The sequence below is a fragment of the Saimiri boliviensis genome, chromosome 16, assembly GCF_048565385.1.
Source record: "Saimiri boliviensis isolate mSaiBol1 chromosome 16, mSaiBol1.pri, whole genome shotgun sequence".
NCBI lineage: Eukaryota > Metazoa > Chordata > Mammalia > Primates > Cebidae > Saimiri > Saimiri boliviensis.
The window spans coordinates 85,120,479-85,141,308 of NC_133464.1; the positions used below are offsets into that span (position 1 = coordinate 85,120,479).

General features: G+C 40.4%; 1 protein-coding gene across 3 annotated transcripts in view; it reads right to left on the reverse strand.

The window, feature by feature from the left end:
- SGCG (sarcoglycan gamma) overlaps positions 1-20,830 on the reverse strand; it is a 139,485-nt gene that overhangs the window by 34,473 nt on the left and 84,182 nt on the right. For all 3 annotated transcript variants that reach the window (XM_010335579.3, XM_003919756.4, XM_039473114.2), the window contains exon 5: positions 6,915-7,034. In XM_010335579.3, the coding sequence (XP_010333881.1) occupies positions 6,915-7,034 (120 nt within the window). The remainder of the gene's footprint in view (positions 1-6,914; positions 7,035-20,830) is intronic.

Consider the following 20,830-nt stretch of genomic DNA (forward strand, 5'->3'; position numbering starts at 1 on the left):
AAGAAACTACATCAACGAATGGGCAAAATAACCAGCTATAATGACAAGATCAAAGTCGCACATAACAATATTAACTTTAAAAGTAAAAGGGCTAAATACACCAATTAAAAGAACAGACTGGCAAACTGGATAAAGAGTCAAGACCCATCAGTGTGCTGTATTTAGGAGACCCATCTCACATGCAAAGACACACATAGACTCAACAAAAAAAAAAAAAAGAAAAAGAAAAAAAAAAAGACAGAGTTTGCAGTCCTGGTCTCTGGTAAAACAGACTTTAAACCAACAAAGATCAAAAAAGACAAAGAAGGGCATTACATAATGGTAAAGGGATCAGCAAGAAGAGCTAACAACAAGAAGAGCTAGCTATCTTAAATATATATGCACCCAATACAGGAGCACCCAGATACATAAAGCAAGTTCTTAGAGACCTACAAAGAGAGTTAGACTCCCACGCAATACAGTGGAAGACTTTAGCACCCCACTGTGAATATTAGACAGATCAATGAGACAGAAAATTAACAAGGACATTCAGGACTTGAACTCAGCTCTGGACCAGGCAGACCTAATATAAATCTACAGAATTCTTTACCCCAAATCAACAGAATATACATTCTTCTCAGCACTACATGAACATATTCTAAAATTGACCACATAATTGGAAGTAAACCATTCCTCAGCAAATGTAAAAGAATGGAAATCATAACAGTCTCTCAGACTACATTGCAATCAAATTAGACTCAGGATTAAGAAACTCACTCAAACCACACAATACATGGAAACTGAACAACCTACTCTTGGATAAATAATGAAATTAAGGTAGAAATAAATAAGTTATTTGACACTAATGAGAACAGAGACACAATGTACCAGAATCTCAGGGACACAGCTAAAGCAGTATTTAGAGGGAAATTTATAGCTCTAAATGCCCACAGGTGAAAGCAGGAAAGATCTAAAATCAACACTCTAGGATCACAATGAAAAGAACTACAGAAGCAAGAGCAAACAAATTCAAAAGCTAGCAGAAGACAAGAAATAACTAAAATCAGAGCAGAACTGAAGGAGACAGATACATGAAAAACACTTCAAAAAATCATTGCATCCAGGAGCTGATTTTTTAAAAAAGATTAACAAAATAGACTGCTAGCTAGACTAATGAAGAAAAGAGAAAAGAATCAAATGGATACAATAAAATATGATAATGAAGATGTCACCAATGATCCCCCAGAAATCCAAATTACCATCAGAGAACGCTATGAACACTTCTACACCAATAAACTAGAAAATCCAGAAGAAATGGATAAATTCCTGGACATATACATCCTTTCAAGACTAAGCCAGGAAGAAGTTGAATCCCTGAATAGACCAATAACAAGTGCTGAAATTGAGGCGACAATTAATAGCCTATCAACCAAAAAAGGCCCAGGACCAGATGGATTCACAGCTGAATTCTACCAGTGGTACAAACAGGAGCTGGTACTATTCCTTCTGAAACTATTCCAAACAATAGAAAAAGATGGACTCCTCCCTAACTCATTTTATGAGTCCAGCATCATCCTGATACCAATACCTGGCAGAAAAACAACAACAAAAAAAGAAGATTTCAGGCCAATATCCCTGATAAACATCAATGTGAAAATCCTCAATAAAATACTGGCAAATAGAATCCAGCGGCACATCGAAAAGCTTATCCACCACGATCAAGTCAGCTTGATCCCTGGGATGCAAGGCTGGTTCAACATATGCAAATCAATAAACATAATTCATCACATAAACAGAGCCAATGACAAAAAAACACATGATTATCTCAACAGATGCAGAAAAGGCATTCAATAAAATTTGACACCCCTTAATGCTAAAAACTCTCAATAAACTAGGTATTGAACATAGTATTGGAAGTTCAATGTAGTATTGGAAGTTCCTATTTAAGATAGTACTGGATGTTCTGGACAGGGCAATGGGACAAGAGAAAGAAATAAAGTGTATTCGAATAGGAAGAGAGGAAGTCAATTTGTCTCTGTTTGCAGATGACATGATTGTATATTTAGAAAACCTCATCATCTCAGCCCAAAATCTCCTTAAGCTGATAAGCAACTTCAGCAAAGTCTCAGGATACAAAGTCAATTTGCGAAAATCACAAGCATTCCTATACAGCAACAATAGACAAACAGAGAGCCAAATCATGAGTGAACTTCCATTCACAACTGCTGCAAAGAGAATTAAATACCTAAAAATACAACTTCCAAGGGATGTGAAGAACCTTTTCAAGGAGAACTACAAACCTCTGCTCAGGGAAATAAGAGAGGACACAACAAATGAAAAAACATTCCATGATCATGGATAGGAAGAATCGATATCATGAAAATGCCCAAAGTAATTTGTAGATTTAATGCTATTCCCATCAAGCCACCACGGACTCTCTTCACAGAATTAGAAAAAAACTACTTTAAATTTAATATGAAACCAAAAAAAAAAAAAAAGCCCGTATGGCCAAGATCATCCTAAGCAAAAAGAACAAAGCTGGAAGCATCATGCTGCCTGACTGAAAATTATACTACAAGGCTACAGTAACCAAAACAGCATGGTACTGGTACCAAAACAGATATATAGACCAATGGAACAGAACAGAGGCCTCAGAAATAATGCCACACATCTACAACCATCTGATCTTTGACAAACCTGACAAAAACAAGCAATGGGGAAAGGATTCCCTGGGTTAATAAATGATGTTGGGAAAACTGGCTAGCCATCTGTAGAAAAGCGACACTGGACCCCTTCCTTACACCCTATACAAAAATTAACTCAAGATGGATTAAGGATTTAATCATAAGACCTAAAACCATAAAAACCCTAGAAGAAAACCTAGGCAATACCATTCAGGACATAGGCATGGGCAAGGACTTCATGACTAAAACACCAAAAGCAGTGGCAACAAAAGCTAAAATAGGCAAATGGGATCTAATTAAACTAAAGAGCTTCTGCACAGCAAAAGAAACTATCATTAGAGTGAACAGGCAACCTACAGATCGGGAGAAAATTTCTCCAGTCTATCCATCTGACAAAGGGCTAATATCCACAATCTACAAAGAACGTAAACAAATTTACAAGAAAAAAACAACTCCATCAAAAAGTGGGTGACGGATATGAACAGATACTTCTCAAAAGGAGATATCTGTCACAACCGGTAAGGTGGGGATGCTACTGGCATGTAGTGAGGCTAAAGATACCGCTAAATGGTTTAAGACGCCGCTCAATGTTCTGCGGTGCATGAAACAGTCTTCCCTCAACTGCACCAAAAACATTATCCAGCCCAAAAGGTTAACAAGGCTAAGGTTCAATAGCAAAGATGTAGAATCACTCTAAATGCCCATCGGTGACAGACTGGATAAAGAAACTGTGGTACATATAAACTGGAATACTATGCAGTCATTAAAAATAATGAGGTCACGCCCTTCTAAGGACATGGATATGGAGCTGGAGACTATTATCCTTAGCAAATCGACACAGGAACATGAAACCAAATACTGCATGTTCTTACTTATAAGTGGGAGCTAAATGATGAGAACACATGGACACACAGAAGGAAGCCACACACACTGAGGCCTGTTGGAGGGTGGACGAGGGGAGGAGGGAGAGGACCAGAAAAATAATGAATACCCTGGGTTGATATCTGGGTGATGAAATAATCTGTACAACAAACCCCCGTGACACAAGTTGCCTATGTAACAAACCTGCACTTGTGCCCCTGAACTTAAAGTAAAAGTTTAAAAAAAAAAGTGTTAAGGTAGAGAAAGCCTGCACTAGACCATGTATACAGAGTCAGACCTTGGATAGAGATCAAACAAGAAGGAAACGGCAAAACTGGGGAATCTCTGGGTTTCTTTCATCACAAAACGTAATGGACGCCAAGAACATACAGGAGACTTGAGAAGAGTTAAGGTGTGCTCAAAACTGTATTGTCTGTACACGTGCAGTTCATGGTCTGTCTCTCTGGCGATAAGAACTAGAGGTGTTTGCAACAGCGTGTTAACAAGCAGAGCGCATAGTCATTAGAGGTGGGGTGCGTTTTGCTCTAGTTAGCTGCACTGCAGAGGAGGAGTTTTGGGAGAAATTTGTCCCTCAGGTCAAAAGAAATTATGAAAGAGAAGACGATAACTTGTCATTTAAAAGGCTAACTTGAAAGCGTGTGCCAGAGCAGGGGGTCCCCCGATCCCCAGGTCATAGATGGGTACTGGTCTGTGGCTTGTTAGGAACTGGGGCTCAGAGCAGGAGGTGAGCAGAGGGCCAGCGAGCATTACTGCCTGATCTCTGCCTCCTGCCAGATCAGCGGCGGCATTAGATTCTCACAGGAGCGCGAACCCTGCTGTGAACTGCACCGTGTGATCTAGGTTGTGTGATCCTGATGAGAATCTAGTACCTGCTGATCTGAAGTGGAGTAGTTTCATCCCAAATCCATCCCCCCACACTGTGGAAAATTTTTCTTCCATGAAACCAGTCCCTGGTGCCAACATGGCTGGAGACTGCTGTTGTACAGGGAGCCTCCGCATGTTGCTGACCTGTGGTTTCTCCCGCCGATTCACGTCAGTGCAGGGCAGTGGTTCTCAAAGTGTGGTCCCCAGAGCTGTGGCATCAGCAGCACCTGAGGACTTCCCAGAAACTCAGATTCTCAAGTCCCATTTCAGACCTGGCTGGATCAGAAGCTCTGGGGATGAGGCCCAGCACCGTTATCATTATTACTATTATTTTTGAGATACAGTCTCACTCTGTTGCCCGGGCTGGAGCACAGTGGCTCAGTCTCAGCACACTACAACCTCTGTCTCCCAGTCTCAGGTGATCCTCTCACTTCAGCCTCCCAAGTAGCTAGGACCACAGACATGCACCACTACGCCTGGCTAATTTTTGTATTTTTTTGGTAGAGATGGGATTTCGCCATGTTGTTCAAGCTGGTCTTAAACTCCTGGATTCAAGCAATCCACCCCGCTGAGTCTCCCAAAGTGCTGGGATTACAGGTGTGAACCACTGTACCTGGCGCCCAGCAGTATATTTTAAACAACCCCTCCAGATGGCTCTGATGCATACACAAAGGTAATAACTAATATTGCTGCTTATCAGTTTTTCCTCACCTGTTCCTCTAATTGAGGTCACGGCCTGGGCTAAGGAAAAGTTCGTTTTATTGCTTCTCTGTGTGGGAGGGCTTGGGTTTGAAGCAATCTAAGCTGTTTCTTAGACTGTTTTCCCTGCAGATTCCATTGCCCTGTAGGCAATGATACCCTACCAAGAACTCTGCTGCCCTTGGCACACTTAATCCACCTAAGCCACCAATGACAGGACAGTTGATATTATCAACTCAGTTTTAGAAGTTAGGAAACAGAAAACGAAGATTAGCTTGCTTGGAATTATGCAGCCAGTAATTGTGGAGGAAGGAATCGAACCCAGGTCTACCCAGCCCATACCATATTCTCTATCCTACACAACAGTGGACTTCTGATGCCCAAAGAACTTTGTTAGAGAATGACCAACTTCCTTTAAGTAAATGCCCTGGTGTCCTTCGTTTTAGTAAGAAAACCAGATACATTACTGTTTTAGAGTATGCAATATTAGATTATGATCTTTATGGTTTGTTTAGTTAGGGCCTGTATTAGGGTGATGTCTACTTCCTTTGCCAGGAAACATTATTTCTTTTTCATCTGGGAGTATCGGCAGTATTGCGAGAGGCTGTAACATTGCTGTTGGTTTTCACCGTAGTGCTGGGATAGATTTAACAAGTGACTCATTATGTCTTCTAGTCTTCATAGAAGCTTAGCAAGTGAATTTAGAATATGTTCTGAAAAGTGTTTTTAATAAAGTTTTCTCTTCTCAATCTTAAAAATGAGTCCTATGAGACCCCTGTTCAACTTTTAGTTCAAAAAGAGAACTTTTTTTGGCCCGGCGTGGTGACTCATGCCTGTAATCTCAGCACTTTGAGAGGCTGACATGGGCAGCTCATTTGAGGTTAGGAGTTCTCGACCCACCTGGCCAACATGGTGCAACCTCGTCTCTACTAAAACTACAAAACTTAGCCAGATGTGGTGGCGTGCACCTGTAATCTCAGCTACTCGGGAGGCTGAGGCAGGAGAATCGCTTGAACCTGGGAGGCGGAGGTTGCAGTGAGCCGAGATTGTGCCACTGCACTCCAACCTGGGTAACAAAGTGAGAGTTTGTATCAAAGAAAAAAAAAAAAGAGAGAATTTTCTTTTTTGTGGAAATATAAGGAATTCAAGCACCTGATATGATGAGAATAAAAGGAACTTGGGATGGATACTTGAACTGCACACATGATAGTGACATTTCATAAGTCTGTGGGTTACTCCAATTAGAAAAAGACAAAGGTAGGCCAGGCACTGTGGTTCCTGCCTGTAATCCCAGCACTTTGTGAGGGCAAGGTGGGTGGATCATTTGAGGTCAGGGGTTTGAGACCAGCCTGGCCAACATGGAAAAACTCTGCCTCTACTAAAAACACAAAAACTAGCCGATTGTGGTGGCAGGCACCTGTAGTCTCAGCTACTCCAGAGGCTGAGGCAGGAGAATTGCTTGTACCCCGGAAGTGGAGGTTGCAGTGAGCTCAGATTGAACTACTGCACCCCAGCCTGGGCGACAGAGTGAGACTCTGTTGCAGAAGAAGAAAACCAAAGAAAGAAAGAAAAAGACAAAGGGTAAAACTGTGGTGGAAGAAGACTGGGCCAGGATCTGTGGAGAGGATTTCATTCTAGGAGACCATCAAGGGAGTTCAACAGCAATGCAATGGAGAAAATGAAATACATTCAAATCCTTTTTTCTTATCTGCTTGAAAGATTCCACATAAGCTTGACGATAGTACAGTGTGTTTTTGCAGATGTGTGCTCTATGGGATGTTGTGTTTTTCTCGTGTTAGTACATACCAGTTACTCGAAGTTTATCCGTACCAACCACAACTTCCTTCTCGTCCACAGTAAATAGTGGCTTGCCGTTGATGGAATTGATCTGAAACTGTTGACTCTGGACTTCTACCATTTTGGGACCTGAAGAATTAATTAAAGCAGTTTATTATAAACTGTTCACTACAAGCAGTGTGAAAATCTCCAATTTTACACATGCCATATCACCACCGAACAATATCAAATGACTAAAGATTTGGTTTTTGTTACCACTAGGGATATTGATTGACTCTGTGATTAAACTCTGCAACTTTAAAGTCTAAGTCTATTGTATTATTAAAATGAATTTACGTCAAATATGTGTTAACCTATACCAACAAATGTACGAATACATGATTTAAGAGCTTTTTCTTCAAGATTTTAAATACTTGTCCCAAATAGTTCTCCTGTTCATGGTTAAACTTGTATTCTTTTGGTTATTAACCACCTAAGAATCTTGTATTCCGAAATGCGAGATTTGTGAAAGACCATCTTACAAATGGCTCACTTTAACAAAGTTAAGCCAGAAGATGAATCATATTCCGAATCTCTTCTCTGCCATTATTCTCAGAAGAGCGGCTTGCCCCTTACTCCACAGGGAAAAAAGGCATCACTGTGGAAGAACACCTTCCTGTTTTTGCCCTTCCTCTAAGAAATGTTTGTCTTTTCCGGGGTGCCTTATGTTTCTTGGGTCCAAGCTTACCCCTTTCACCTGAGCTCTAGACCCATTTCTTTCCAGCTCTTTCATCTATTCAGCAGGCGTTTTGTGGGTGCCCGCTCACCCTGTGATGTTCAGGCGTGTGAGGGGGAGGTCACGAAGGCTTGGCACCCATCATATGTGCCCCCAATTCTTCTTTGATGCTTCCACACTTTCTAACCCAGGCAGCCTCATGGATTCATCTCCCTAGAGCACAGCCTTCATCATCTACCTAAGAAACCATGAGTTCCCCAATTTGTTTATGTTAGCTTTATACTCTTTCTGTAGAAGTAAGTTGAGGCTGGGTGCCGTGGCTCACGCCTGTAGTTCTCACACTTTTGGAGGCTGAGGGGAACTGATCACCTGAGGTCAGGGTTTGAGACCAGCCTGACCAACATGGAGAAACCCCATCTCTACTAAAAACACAAAAATTAGCCGGGTGTTGTGGTGTGCGCCTGTAATCCCAGCTACCCAAGAGGCTAAGGCAGGAGTATGGCCGGAACTCGGGAGGCGGAGGCTGCAGTGAGTGGAGGTGGCGCCACTGCACTCTAGCCTGGGCTCCAGAGTGAGATTCCATCTCAGACAAACAAACAAACAAACAAACAAATAAATAAATAAGTAGAGAAAATAAGTTGTATCTTGTAAGTTTTGTGTATATGTCCCTTTGACCCTAACAGTTACCGTAAAAATTTTTGGATACCTGGTAGAAATTAAGTAAAGCCTTTCTCTTAATGCATTGATCAGTTTTGGACATGGTCATCCAAGTGTTCTTACCTAATTTTATTAATTTGTATTTAAAACTCTCCAGTGAGTCTTCATTTAAATAAGTAAATATTTTTGGCGAGAGTTCCGGTTATAAAGCTTACTTTTTTCTCTACATTTTATCTCCTTTTCTTTACTTTCTTTTTTTTTAAAGCTTAACTTTATTTTTTGGTATTTGTATATTTCTCTCCCCCACCTGAGACTCAGAGTTCCTTTTACCTCTTCTAGGTTACTGATATGCCTATGTATTTATTATATAAATGCTGATTTGCATTTAATCATGACTATGAAGTTACCTGACTTTACAATTGAGAACTAACTGGAATAATTAATCCAGTAAGAATTCATTGTTTTGCTCACCAGTGGCTCATCTTACAATTCTAGGAGGCCTTATGTCTAAGGGGTTGAACTAAGTGACACATTTTTTTCTATAGCTATTACATCAATAAAATATTCAACAAATAAGTTTAGTTTCAGGGTAAGTCTGAGTAGCAGTTTGATTCTGTGGTCCACTAAAAAGAAAAGCATGTGAGTCTGGCTTCACAATTTGCTAAGTGCTGGGATGCAAGCATGAGAGAGTCCTGACTAGGAATTCATGGTGCATCCATCGAGGCTAAGAGCAGCGTCCGGAGATGGCGATGCCTGAAGTGGCAGGGAATAAAGAGCTCATGCTTTCCCGATGAAGGAAGAACAGTGACCTCCAGGTAAAGGAAACTACTTGAGCTAAGGCAGAGCGGTGAATAAAATCCCATCTTCATTTTATTAAAAATAGACATTGCATATTTAAATTTAAATATGCTTTCCACTTCAGAGGAAGGTGTACTGTTCTTGAATAGTTGCGGAGTTTGTAATTAATTTCTAACTTTTATTAATATGCTAGCAGTTTTTCTAATTGGATATGGATTAGAGCTGAAGATGTAATCGTCTTTTGCAGTCGAGGTCTTTAAGAAATAAAATACAAATTCTACCTTGTTGATAGGAAAAGAGTTATCTGTACAGCACCATTTTTAATGAACGGCTTTGGTACAAAGAAAAAAGGCTAATGGTTTTGTGATCTGATTAATTAAGTTTGGGAAATTAGCTTAAGGGTTTTTCTAGTGAAAATACCATCAAATTCTTCCTTACATACAATGCTTCTCATTAGCAACTTTCTTTTGTTCCTCGGGGTATCTTTAATTTAAAATAAAATCATTTAGAAACAAATATCACAAAGTCCTTTAAGAAAAGGAAACGTATATTCTGCTGTTGCAAATACGATATCACAGAGAAAGGACTGGAGTGGAAGCACAAAACTGTGCTTGTTAGCTCTACTACTTCCGTGGCATCATCTTGTATTACACAGTTCCACTTTATAAGCCTGGCACTAATGACCTTTACTTGTGTTAAATAAACTAAAATAAAATAACAGACCAGGCTTGAGAATTCCCTGTTCAGACAAAGCTAGTTATGCTATGCTGGTGAAACTTAGGTTATTTCTAGTAAATGTCACTGAAAATCATAAGCAAAACTTACGTAGCCTTCCAAAAGTGCTGTAAGATGATGACTTCTTTATTTATTTATTTTTTGAGACAGAGTCTTGCTCTGTCACCCAGGCTGGAGTGCAGTGGCATGATCTCAGCTCGCTGCAACCTCCACCTCGTGGGTTCAAGCGATTCTCCTGCCTCAGTCTCCCGAGTAGCACCCACCACCACACCTGGCTGATTTTTGTATTTTTAATGGGGATGGAGTTTTGCCATGTTGCCCAGGCTGATCTTGAACTCCTGGCCTCAAGTGATCCACCCACCTCAGCCTCCCAAAGTGCTGGCATTACAGGCATGAGCCACCGTGCCCAGACAGATAACCACTTTTAACCATCTGGAAAACCTGACTGTAATAACCAATCATTGCAAAGGTTAAACAACCTCCTCATTTCGCCATATATACACATATATGTATATGTGTGTACATATGCATACATATGTGTACACACACATATATGTACGCATATATACACATATATGTATGTGTATATATGCGTACATATATATGTGTATACGCATACATATATATGTGTATGTATGTGTATGTGTATGTATGTGTATATACGCATACATATATGTGTATGTATGTATACATATATGTATACATTATATATATATGTAACACACATATATATACATATATATGTATACACACACACACACACATATATAAATATATATATATATATATATATATATATATATATATATGCCAGTCTATAATGCCTGAGTTCCCTCTTACCACAAATTGAAGTCTCCTTGGTTTGAGAACTGTTTTTTGTATGCACAATAAACTTTTAAATTTAAAATTTGATTTGATTGATTTTTGACCTTGGTATGGCCTGAATCCGTTCTTTTAGGTCAATCTGTCACATCCATGTACCATGAGTCATGGACCTACAATGACCAGGCAAGGGCCCCATGCTGCTCATAGCAAATGCCTTGGACGGATCCCGTTTTCTTATTCCGGGCTGACTTTGTTGAAGCTCTGCCATCTGTTTGGCTGCTAAACCATGGCTTTGTTTCCCACTTATGATGATTTCTATGACCCACTGGACCTTTGAGGCCATGACTCCAACTTGGGCTTGAAACTTGTTCTACTTTAGACCACCCTTGACAGGTCATCTGGCCTCACCCATCCCTTAGACCACTATCCGAACTGCCAACTGGGTTCTTGGCCCATCCCATCCTACACAATCTTTTATTCGTTCCTCCATTTATTTAACAAATATTCATTGTACAACCTATTAAATATAAAAGGGAAGCCAAAATTATGAATTGTGGCATTAACTGAATTGAAAAAAATTCTAATTCCAGTGAGTGAATCAAATTATACATGTATTTCTTGAAATATTACATAGCTTTAAAATAATGCTATGAATTTTTTTTTTATAATTTCATAGCATTATTAAATTGGAAAAGGACGGACTTCTGGGTGGCTGATTACCATGCTGGCTACAGAGTAATCAGTTTCCCAAAAGCTCATTCCCAAACTCTAAGGAGTAGCTTCACAGCTGTAAAAATTCCACATAAACCACACCCTTGCATTACTTAAAGGCAGAACTTGTGAGACTGGAAGTAATTTAGACACATTTTGTTGGTGAGGCTGTCAGAAAATACACTCTCCTACACCGCTTCTGGGAATCTAAATTGTTACCACCTTCTAGAGAAAAAGTTGATAAAATTGAACAAAACTAAGGATGTACATACCAATGATCCCATTTCTAGGAATCTACCCTAAGGATATACCTCCAAAAATCCAAAATATATATGCAATTGTTATTTTTTGTGACACAACTGCACAACAGTGAGAACAATCTAAATGTTAATATATATGGGTGAATAGTTGAATAACCATGTAATGGAGTACTATGCAGCTGTGAAAAAGAATAAGGAAGACGTCTATGAATTAATATGGAGTAATTTTGAGGACATGCTATTAAGTGAAAAAGTAAAGTTCAAAAAACTACCTACTGTATGTTATTCTCATGCAAGTATGAAGGGAGCCTAAGAAACCATACATGCATATATTCATATTTTTTGCAAATAAAATAGAGGAAGGATAAACCTAATATTGAAGAAACAACTTAGAGGGTTTGGATGGGCAAGAGGTAGGAAGGGGGTGGGGACTGAGGCAGAAGGGATGAAGAGAAAGTCACACTTTCTTGACTGTATCTTTTTGTTCAGATCTGAGTCTGCAACCAATGGTAGAGATGCATGCACCCCACTGCTGCACACACCCTCCAGAACAGACACTGCGCAACCTGTCCCAATAAATTTCCCTTTATCTTTTTATAAACTGTGGTTTCCAAAATATGGTACCTCTGTACTTTTAAACATAAACAAATATTTTTGGATTGACTATTGACTAATATTCAGAGCAATTACACAAATTCAGCATTATCCTTGGAATGCAAAACCGGTTTGGAAGATAAGTTATTCTATCTCCCCTGTTTCCAAAAGTACATCTCATGGTGCCAGTTGCTTTTTTCTGAAGGAACATCTATTTTTTGACTGGACATTCTGGCTATAATACAGCATCATAGAAAGTTATTTTTCTTCTCTTTATTTGGGGCACTGGAAAATGCACTCGCATTGGTTTTCTTTCTAACATATTCTTTTCAGTCAGTTTTTCCAGCTGCTGCAGCTGCTAGTCTTATCTTCCTACAGCTGAGGTTTTTTGTTTTGTTTTGTTTTGTTTTTTTTAAATGAAAGTGTTCAATAGCTTCAAGTGAAAGTAACTCGTCTCTTGGCCCATAAGCGCTGTTTATTTCAGTATCTTTCAATTTGTGGCTTTCCCAGAGCAACCCTGGGTTCAATACACAGTTGGGCCAGGTAGATTTTTCTGGAAGTCTTCCTGGCTTAGAAGGCCACTGGTGCTGAGGGTGGCAGCTGTGATTCTGTCCTCCTCCACAGGTATGCCTTAAAGTAAATTAACCTTTGAAGAAACTGTTATTTATTCGTAATGAACTGGAAGGAAAGCTTTGAAGAGAAACCTTTTATTTATTCTTAGGTCTACAGGCATCATTCCAAATGTTTCTTCCATTGAGTTCAATCATTGGAAAGTCCCTGTTGTTCTTCCCAGAAGAGCGGCGCATGTCAACGCACACACCGTGGGCATCTTCCTCCTCCTCAGAACTATTACATCCCCGCCCTTTGTCCCTGTTCACAACATTCTCTTTCTTGACTTCAGAATTCCCGCTCCTGAAATGCAATCTGTAGCATTTGCTTCTCCATATTCTTGCACCTTTGCCTCTGTTGTGGCCTCTGCAGTCTTGCCCCAGAATTTCTTCTGTATGTGATCAGTTGGCACTCAGAAGAACGGAATCAAAGTCCTAGCAGAAATGAACACATTTTTATGTCGGCTTATTCTTCACTGGGCCGATATTGGAGGGTTCTTTAGTCACAACAAGAGGGTGTCAAGCTGTTACGTTTTTGATAACACTGATTCCCATGTCACGACACCCCAGGGTTCCTCTCCCTTACAGGACTGTTGGCCACCTGCTGGTGCAGCAGACAGAAGGATCTGATTACTTCTTTGATGAGACTATAGAAATCTCCACAAGAGAGGATCAACACAAAAGAGAAAAAGCCCATAAATTTGCACCAGTCCAGAGATTAGGTTCCTGGGCATCAGCCTCACTTCATACCTCTACAGCTCTCCAGCGGCTTTAGTCATTTTTCTGCAGAACTTTGAGTATTATTAATCAAGTAACTGCTGGAAATTTAAATATCTCTGCTACTGGTGGTTTTTTTTTTTTTTTTATGTCAGCACTTTCAAAACCTGTTCCAGTCTTGTGCTTGGAGCTTCTCCTTCCTGTGGCATTTGCACTGGAAGGTCCTTTATATTCACATCCTGAGTTGCCACTCTATTTTCTTAGAAAAATTTCAAAGCCGCAGCCTATATCGTGGTGCCTAGAGAAACACACACTCGAAATAGTACTGACAGTTTGGGCATTGTTGGAAATGGGTTTATAACCTGGGGAAAAATCCACCCCAATACAATGGATTACTCAGCAAGGCTAGTTTACTTCCAGCAAGAAGGATGCAACTCGCAACTCTTTTACACCCTGACAGTGTAAAAGCATTTCTATTTCTCCACATCCTCTCCAGCAGCCTTGTTTCCTGACTTTTTAACGATTGCCATTCTAACTGGTGTGAGATGGTATCTCATTGTGGTTTTGATTTGCATTTCTCTAATGACCAGCGATGATGAGTGAGCTTTTTCCCCCTATGTTTGTTGGTCACATAAATGTCTTCTTTCGAGAAGTGTCTGTTGATATCCTTTGCCCACTTTTTGATGGGGTTGTTTTTTTCTTGTAAATTTGTTTAAGTTCCTTGTAGATTCTAGATATTAGCCCTTTGTCAGATGGGTAGACTGGAAAAATTTTCTCCCATTCTGTAGGTTGCTGTTCAATCTGATGATAGTTTCCTTTGCTGTGCAGAAGCTCTTTAGTTTAATTACATCCCATTTGTCTATTTTGGCTTTTGTTGCCATTGCTTTTGGTGTTTTAGTCTTGAAGTCTTTGCCCATGCCTGTGTCCTAAACGATATTGCTTAGGTTTTCTTCTAGGGTTTTTATGGTTTTAGGTCTTATGATTAAATCCTTAATCCATCTTGAGTTAATTTTTGTATAAGGTGTAAGGAAAGGGTCCAGTTTCAGCTTCCTGCACATGGCTAGCCAGTTTTTCCAACACCATTTATTAAACAGGGAATCCTTTCCCCTTTGCTTGTTTTTGTCAGGTTTGTCAAAGATGGGATGGTTGTAGATGTGTGGTGTTATTTCTGAGGCCCCTGTTCTGTTCCATTGGTCTATATATATCTCTGTTTTGGTAACAGGATCATGCTGTTTTGGCTACTGTAGGCTTGTAGTATAGTCTGAAGTCAGGTAGCATGATGCAAGGCTGGCTCAACGTACACAAATCTGTAAACGTAATCTGTCACATAAATGGAACCAGTGACAAAAACCACATGATTATTTCAATAGATGCAGAGAAGTCCTCAACAAAATTCAACTGTTTTTTATGCTAAAAACTCTCAATAAACGAGGTATTGATGGAATGTACCTCAAAATAATAAGAGCTTTCTATGACAAACCCACAGCCAATATCATACTGAATGGGCAAAAACTGGAAGCATACCCTTTGAAAACTGGCATAAGACAAGTATGCCCTCTCTCACCACTCCTACTGAACACAGTATTGGAAGTTCTGGCCAGGGCAATCAAGCAAGAAAAAGAAAGTATTCAAATATGAAAAGAGGTGTCAAATTGTCTCTATTTGCCAATCACATGATTGTGTATTGAGAAAACCCCATGGTCTCAGCCCAAAATCTCCTTAAGCTGCTAAGCAACTTCAGCAAAGTCTCAGGACACAAAATAAATGTGCAAAACCCACAAGCATTCCTATACACCAATAACAGACAAATAGAGAGCCAAATCATGAGTGAACTCCCATTCACAGTTGCTACAAAGAGAATAAAATATCTAGGAATATAACTAACAAGGGATGTGAAGGACCTCTTCAAGGAGAACTACAAACCACTGCTCAGGGAAATAAGAGAGGATGTAAACAGATGGAAAAATACTTCAGGCTCATGGATAGGAAGAATCGATATTGTGAAAATGGCCATACTGCTGTAAGTAATTTATAGATTCAATGCTATCCCTATCAAGATACCATTGACTTTCTTCACAGAATTGGAAAAAACGATCTTAAACTTCACATGGAACCAAAAGAGAGCCCGCATAGCCAAGACAACCCTAAGCAAAAAAACCCCAAAACAAAAACAAAAACAAAGCTGGAGGCATCATGCTACCTGACTTCAGACTATACTACAAGGCTACAGTAATCAAAACAGCACAGTGCTAGTACCAAAACAGAGATGTAGACCAATGGCACAGAACAGAGGCCACCGAAGTAACACCACACATCTACCACCATCTGATCTTTGACAAATCTGACCAAAACTAGCAATGGGGAAAGAATTTGCTATTGAATCCATCTTTTTCAATTGTTAGGAATGGATGGAGAAGGAATAGGACCAACTCGTCTTTGTACCTCTGGTAGAATTCAGCTGTGAATCCATCTGGTCCTGGACTTTTTTTTTTTTTTTTTTTTTTTTTTTTGGCGGAGAGGGGAGGCTATTAATTACTGTCTCAATTTCAGAATGCTTAAATGGTCTTTTTATTATTCAGGGATTCCCTTTCTTCCTGGTTTAGTCTTGGAAGGGTATATGTGTGCAGGAATTTATCCATTTCTTCTAGATTTTCTAGTTTGTTTGTGTAGAGGTGTTCATAGTATTCTCTGATGGTAGTTTGTATTTCTGTGGGATCAGTGGTGATATCGCCTTCATCATGTTTTATTGTGTCTATTTGATTCTTCTCTCTTTTCTTCATTAGCCTGGCTAATGGTCTATCTACATTGTTAATCTTTTTTTTTTTTTTTTTTTTTTTTAATACAGCTCTTGGATGCATTGCTTTTTTTGAAGACTTTTTCATGTCTCTATCTCCTTCAGTTCTGCTCTGATCTTAGTTAACTATTTCTTGTCTTCTGTCAGCATTTGAATTTGTTTGCTCTTGCTTTAGTTCTTTTAATTGTGATGGCAGGGTGTCAATTTTAGATCTTTCCCACTTTCTCCTATGGGCATTTAGTGCTATAAATTTCCCTCTAAACACTGCTTTAGTTGTGTCCCAGAGATTCTGGTACACTGTGTCTTTCCTCTCACTGGTTTCAAAGAACTTATTTATCTCTACCTTAATTTTGTTATTTACCCTGTAGTCATTCAGCAGCAGGTTGTTCAGTTTCCATGTAGTTGGGCAATTTTGAGTGAGTTTCTTCATCCTGAGTTCTAATTTGATTGCACTGTGATCTGAGAGATTGTTTGTTATGATTTCTGTTCTTTTCCATTTGCTGAGGAGTGTTTTGCTTCCAATTATGTGGTCAATTTTAGAATAAGTACATTGTGGTGCTAAGAAGAATGTATACTCTGTTGATTTGGGGTGGAGAGTTCTGTAGATGTCTATTAGGTCCACTGTGTCTTCAGAGCTGAGTTTAAGTCCTGGATACCCTTGTTAATTTTCTGTCTTGTCGATCTGTCTAATATTGACAATGGGGTTTTCAAGTCTCCCACTATTATTGTGTTGGAGTCTAAGTCTCTTTGCAGGTCTCTGTGAACTTGCTTTATAAATCTGGGTGCTCCAGTATTGCGTGCATATATATTTAGGATAGTTAGCCCTTCTTGTTGCATTGATCCCTTTACAATTATGTAATGCTTTTGTGTTTTTTTTTGATCTTTGTTGGTTTAAAGTTTGTTTTATCAGAGACTAGGATCACAACCTCTGTTATTTTTGCTTTCCATCTGCTTGGTAAATATTTCTCCATCCCTTTATTTTGATCCTATATGTGTCTTTGCACATGAGATGGGTCACCTGAATACAGCACACCAATAGGTCTTGACTCTTTGTACAGTTTTCCAGTCTGTATCTCTTAATTGGGGCATTCAGCTCATTCACATTTAAGGTTAATATTATTACATGTGAGTTTGATCCTGTCATTGTGATGCTAGCTGGTTATTTTGCACGTTAGATGATGCAGTTTCTTCATAGTGTTGGTCATCTTTACAACTTGGTGTGTTTTTTGCAGTGGCTGGTACCAGTGGTTCCTTTCCATGTTTAGTACTTCCTTTAGGAGCTCTTGTAAGGCAGTCCTGGTAGTGACAAAATCTCGAAGCATTTGCTTATCTATAAGGCAGTTTATTTCTCCTTTGTTTATGAAGTTTGGTTGGAAATGAAATTCTAGGTTGACAATTCTTTTCCTTAAGAATGTTGAATACTGGCCCCTACTCTCTTCTGGCCTGTAGGGTTTCTGCAGAGGGTTTCACACTGTTAGTCTGATAGGCTTCCCTTTGTGGGTAACCCAACCTTTCTCTCTGGCTGCCCTTAACAGTTTTTCCTTCATTTCAATCTTGGTGAATCTGATGATTATGTGTCTTGGGGTTTCTCTTCTTGAGGAGTATCTTTGTGGTGTTCTCTGTATTTTCTAAATTTGAATGTTGGCCTGTCTTGGTAGGTTAGGGAAGTTCTCCTGGATAATATCCTGAAGAGTGTTTTCCAACTTGGTTCCATTCTCCCCATCATTTTCAGGTACACCAGTCAAACGTAGGTTTGGTCTTTTCACATAGTCCCATATTTCTTGGAAGCTTTGTTCATTCCTTTTCATTCTTTTTTTTCTCTAATCTTGTCTTCATGTGTTATTTCATTAAGTTGATCTTCAATCTCTGATATCCTTTCTTCCACTTGATTGAGTCGACTGTTTATACTTGCGTATGCTTTGCAAAGTTCTTGTGCTGTGTTTTTCAGCTCCGTCGGGTCATTTATGTTCTTCTCTAAACTGGTTATTCTAGTTAAGAATCCCTCTAACTTTTTTCAAGGTTCTTAGCTTCCTTGCATTGGGTTAGAACATACTTTTTCAGCTCAGAGGAGTTTGTTATTACCCACCTTCTGAAGCCTACTTCTGTCAATTCATCAAACTCATTTTCCATCCAGTTTTATTCTCTTGCTGGCAAGAAGCTGTGATCCTTTCAAGGAGAAGAGGCATTCTGGTGTTTGGAATTTTCAGCCCTTTTGCACAGGCTTTTTCTTATCTTCATGGATTTATCTACCTTTGGTCTTTGATTTTTGTGATCTTTGGATGGGGATTTCATGTGGACATCCTTTTTGTTGATGTTGATGTGATTTCTTTCTATTTGTTAGCTTTCCTTCTAACAGTCAGGCCCCTCTGCTGCAGGTCTGCTGGAGTTTGCTGGAGGTCCACTCTAGACCCTGTTTGCCTAAGTGTCACCAGTGGAGGCTGCAGAACAGCAAAGATTGCTGCCTGTTCCTTGTTCTGGAATATTCGTCCCAGAGGGGTACCCACCAGATGCCAGATGGAGCTCTCCTGTACGAGGCGTCTGTTGACCCCTGCTGGGAGGTGTCTCCTAGTCAGGAGGCATGGGGTCAAGGACCCACTTGAGGAGGCATTCTGTCCCTTAGCAGAGCTTGAGTGCTGTGGTGGGAGATCTGCTGCTCTCTTCAGAGCCAGCAGGCAGGGATGTTTAAGTCTGCTGGAGCTGTGCCCACAGCTGCTCCTTCTCCCAGTTGCTCCGTCCCAGGGAGATGGGAGTTTTATCTATAAGCCCCTGACCGGGGCTTCTGCCTTTCTTTCAGAGATGCCCTGCCCAGAGAGAAGAAATCTAGAGAGGCAGTCTGGCTACAGAGGCTTTGCCAAGCTGTGATAGACTCTGCCCAGTTTGAACTTCCCAGTGGCTTTGTTTATACTGTGAGGGGAAAACCGCCTACTCAAGTCGCAGTAATGGTGGATGCTTTTCCCCACACCAAACTTGAGCATCCCAGGTCAACTTCAGAGTGCTGGGCTGGCAGAGAAAATTTCAAGCCAGTGGATTGTAGCTTGCTGGGGTCCATGGGGATGGGATCCACTGAGCTAATCCACTTGGCTTCCTGGCTTCAGCCCCTTTTCCAGGGGAGTGAACTCTTCTGTCTCACCGGCTTTCCAGGTACCACTGGGGTATGGAAAAACAACAACAACAACAACAACAACAACAACAACAACAACAACTCCTGCAGCTAGCTCAGTGTCTGTCCAAACAACTGTCCAGTTTGGTGATTGAAACCCAGGGTGCTAGTAGTGTCAGCACCTGAGGGAAACTCCTGGTCTACAGGTTGTAAGGACTGTGGGAAAAGTGTAGTATCTGGCTGGAATGCACCATTCTTCAAGGCACAGTCCCTCTTGGCTTCCCTTGGCTGGAGTAGGGAGTTCCCTGACCCCTTGCACTTCCCTGTTAAGGCAGTGCTCCACCCTGCTTTGGCTAATTCTCTGTGGGCTGCACCCGCTGTCTAACGAGTCCCAATGAGATGAGCCAGGTACCTCAGTTGGAAATGCAGAAATCACCTGCCTTCTGCATTGATCTTGCTGGGAGCTGCAGACCAGAGCTGTTCCTATGCAGCCATCTTGTCACTCACCTAATCTGTATCTTTTTTTTTTTTTTGAGACGGAGTTTCGCTCTTGTTACCCAGGCTGGAGTGCAATGGCACGATCTCGGCTCACCGCAACCTCCGCCTCCTGGGTTCAGGCAATTCTCCTGCCTCAGCCTCCTGAGTAGCTGGGATTACAGGCACGCGCCACCATGTCCAGCTAATTTTTTGTATTTTTTTAGTAGAGACGGGGTTTCACCATGTTGACCAGGATGGTCTCGATCTCTTGACCTTGTGATCCACCCGCCTCGGCCTCCCAAAGTGCTGGGATTACAGGCTTGAGCCACCGTGCCCGGCTAATCTGTATCTTTTAAGTGGAGCATTTAGACCACTTAGATTCAATGTGAATATTGAGATGTGAGGTACTATTCCAGTTATCATGTTGCTTGTTACCTACTAACTTCTTTTTCCTTTATTGTGTTATTGTTTTATAACCCCTGTGAATTTTATCCTTTCAGGAGTTTTTATTCTGGTGTGTGTTGACCTTGTGTTCAAATTTGTAATTCCTTTTAGCATTTTTTAGGGCTAGTCTAGTATTGACAAATTCCATCAGCATTTGCTTTGTTGAGAAAGACTATTTCTCCTTCATTTATGACACTTATTTTGTTTGGATACAAAATTTTTGGTTGACAGTTGATCTGTTTAAGGAGACTAAAGATACCCCAATCCCTTCTGACTTGCAAGGTTTCTGCTTAGAAATTTGCTGTTAGTCTGTTAGGTTTTCCATTATAGGTTTCCTGATGCTTTTGTCTCACTGCTCTGAGAATTTTCTCCTTCATGTTGACTTTAGATAGCGTGGTGACTGTATGCCTTGGTGATGTCCTTTTTGTAATGAGCCTCCCCAAAGTTCTTCCTTCTTGTACTTGGATGTCTAAATCTATAGCAAGGCCAG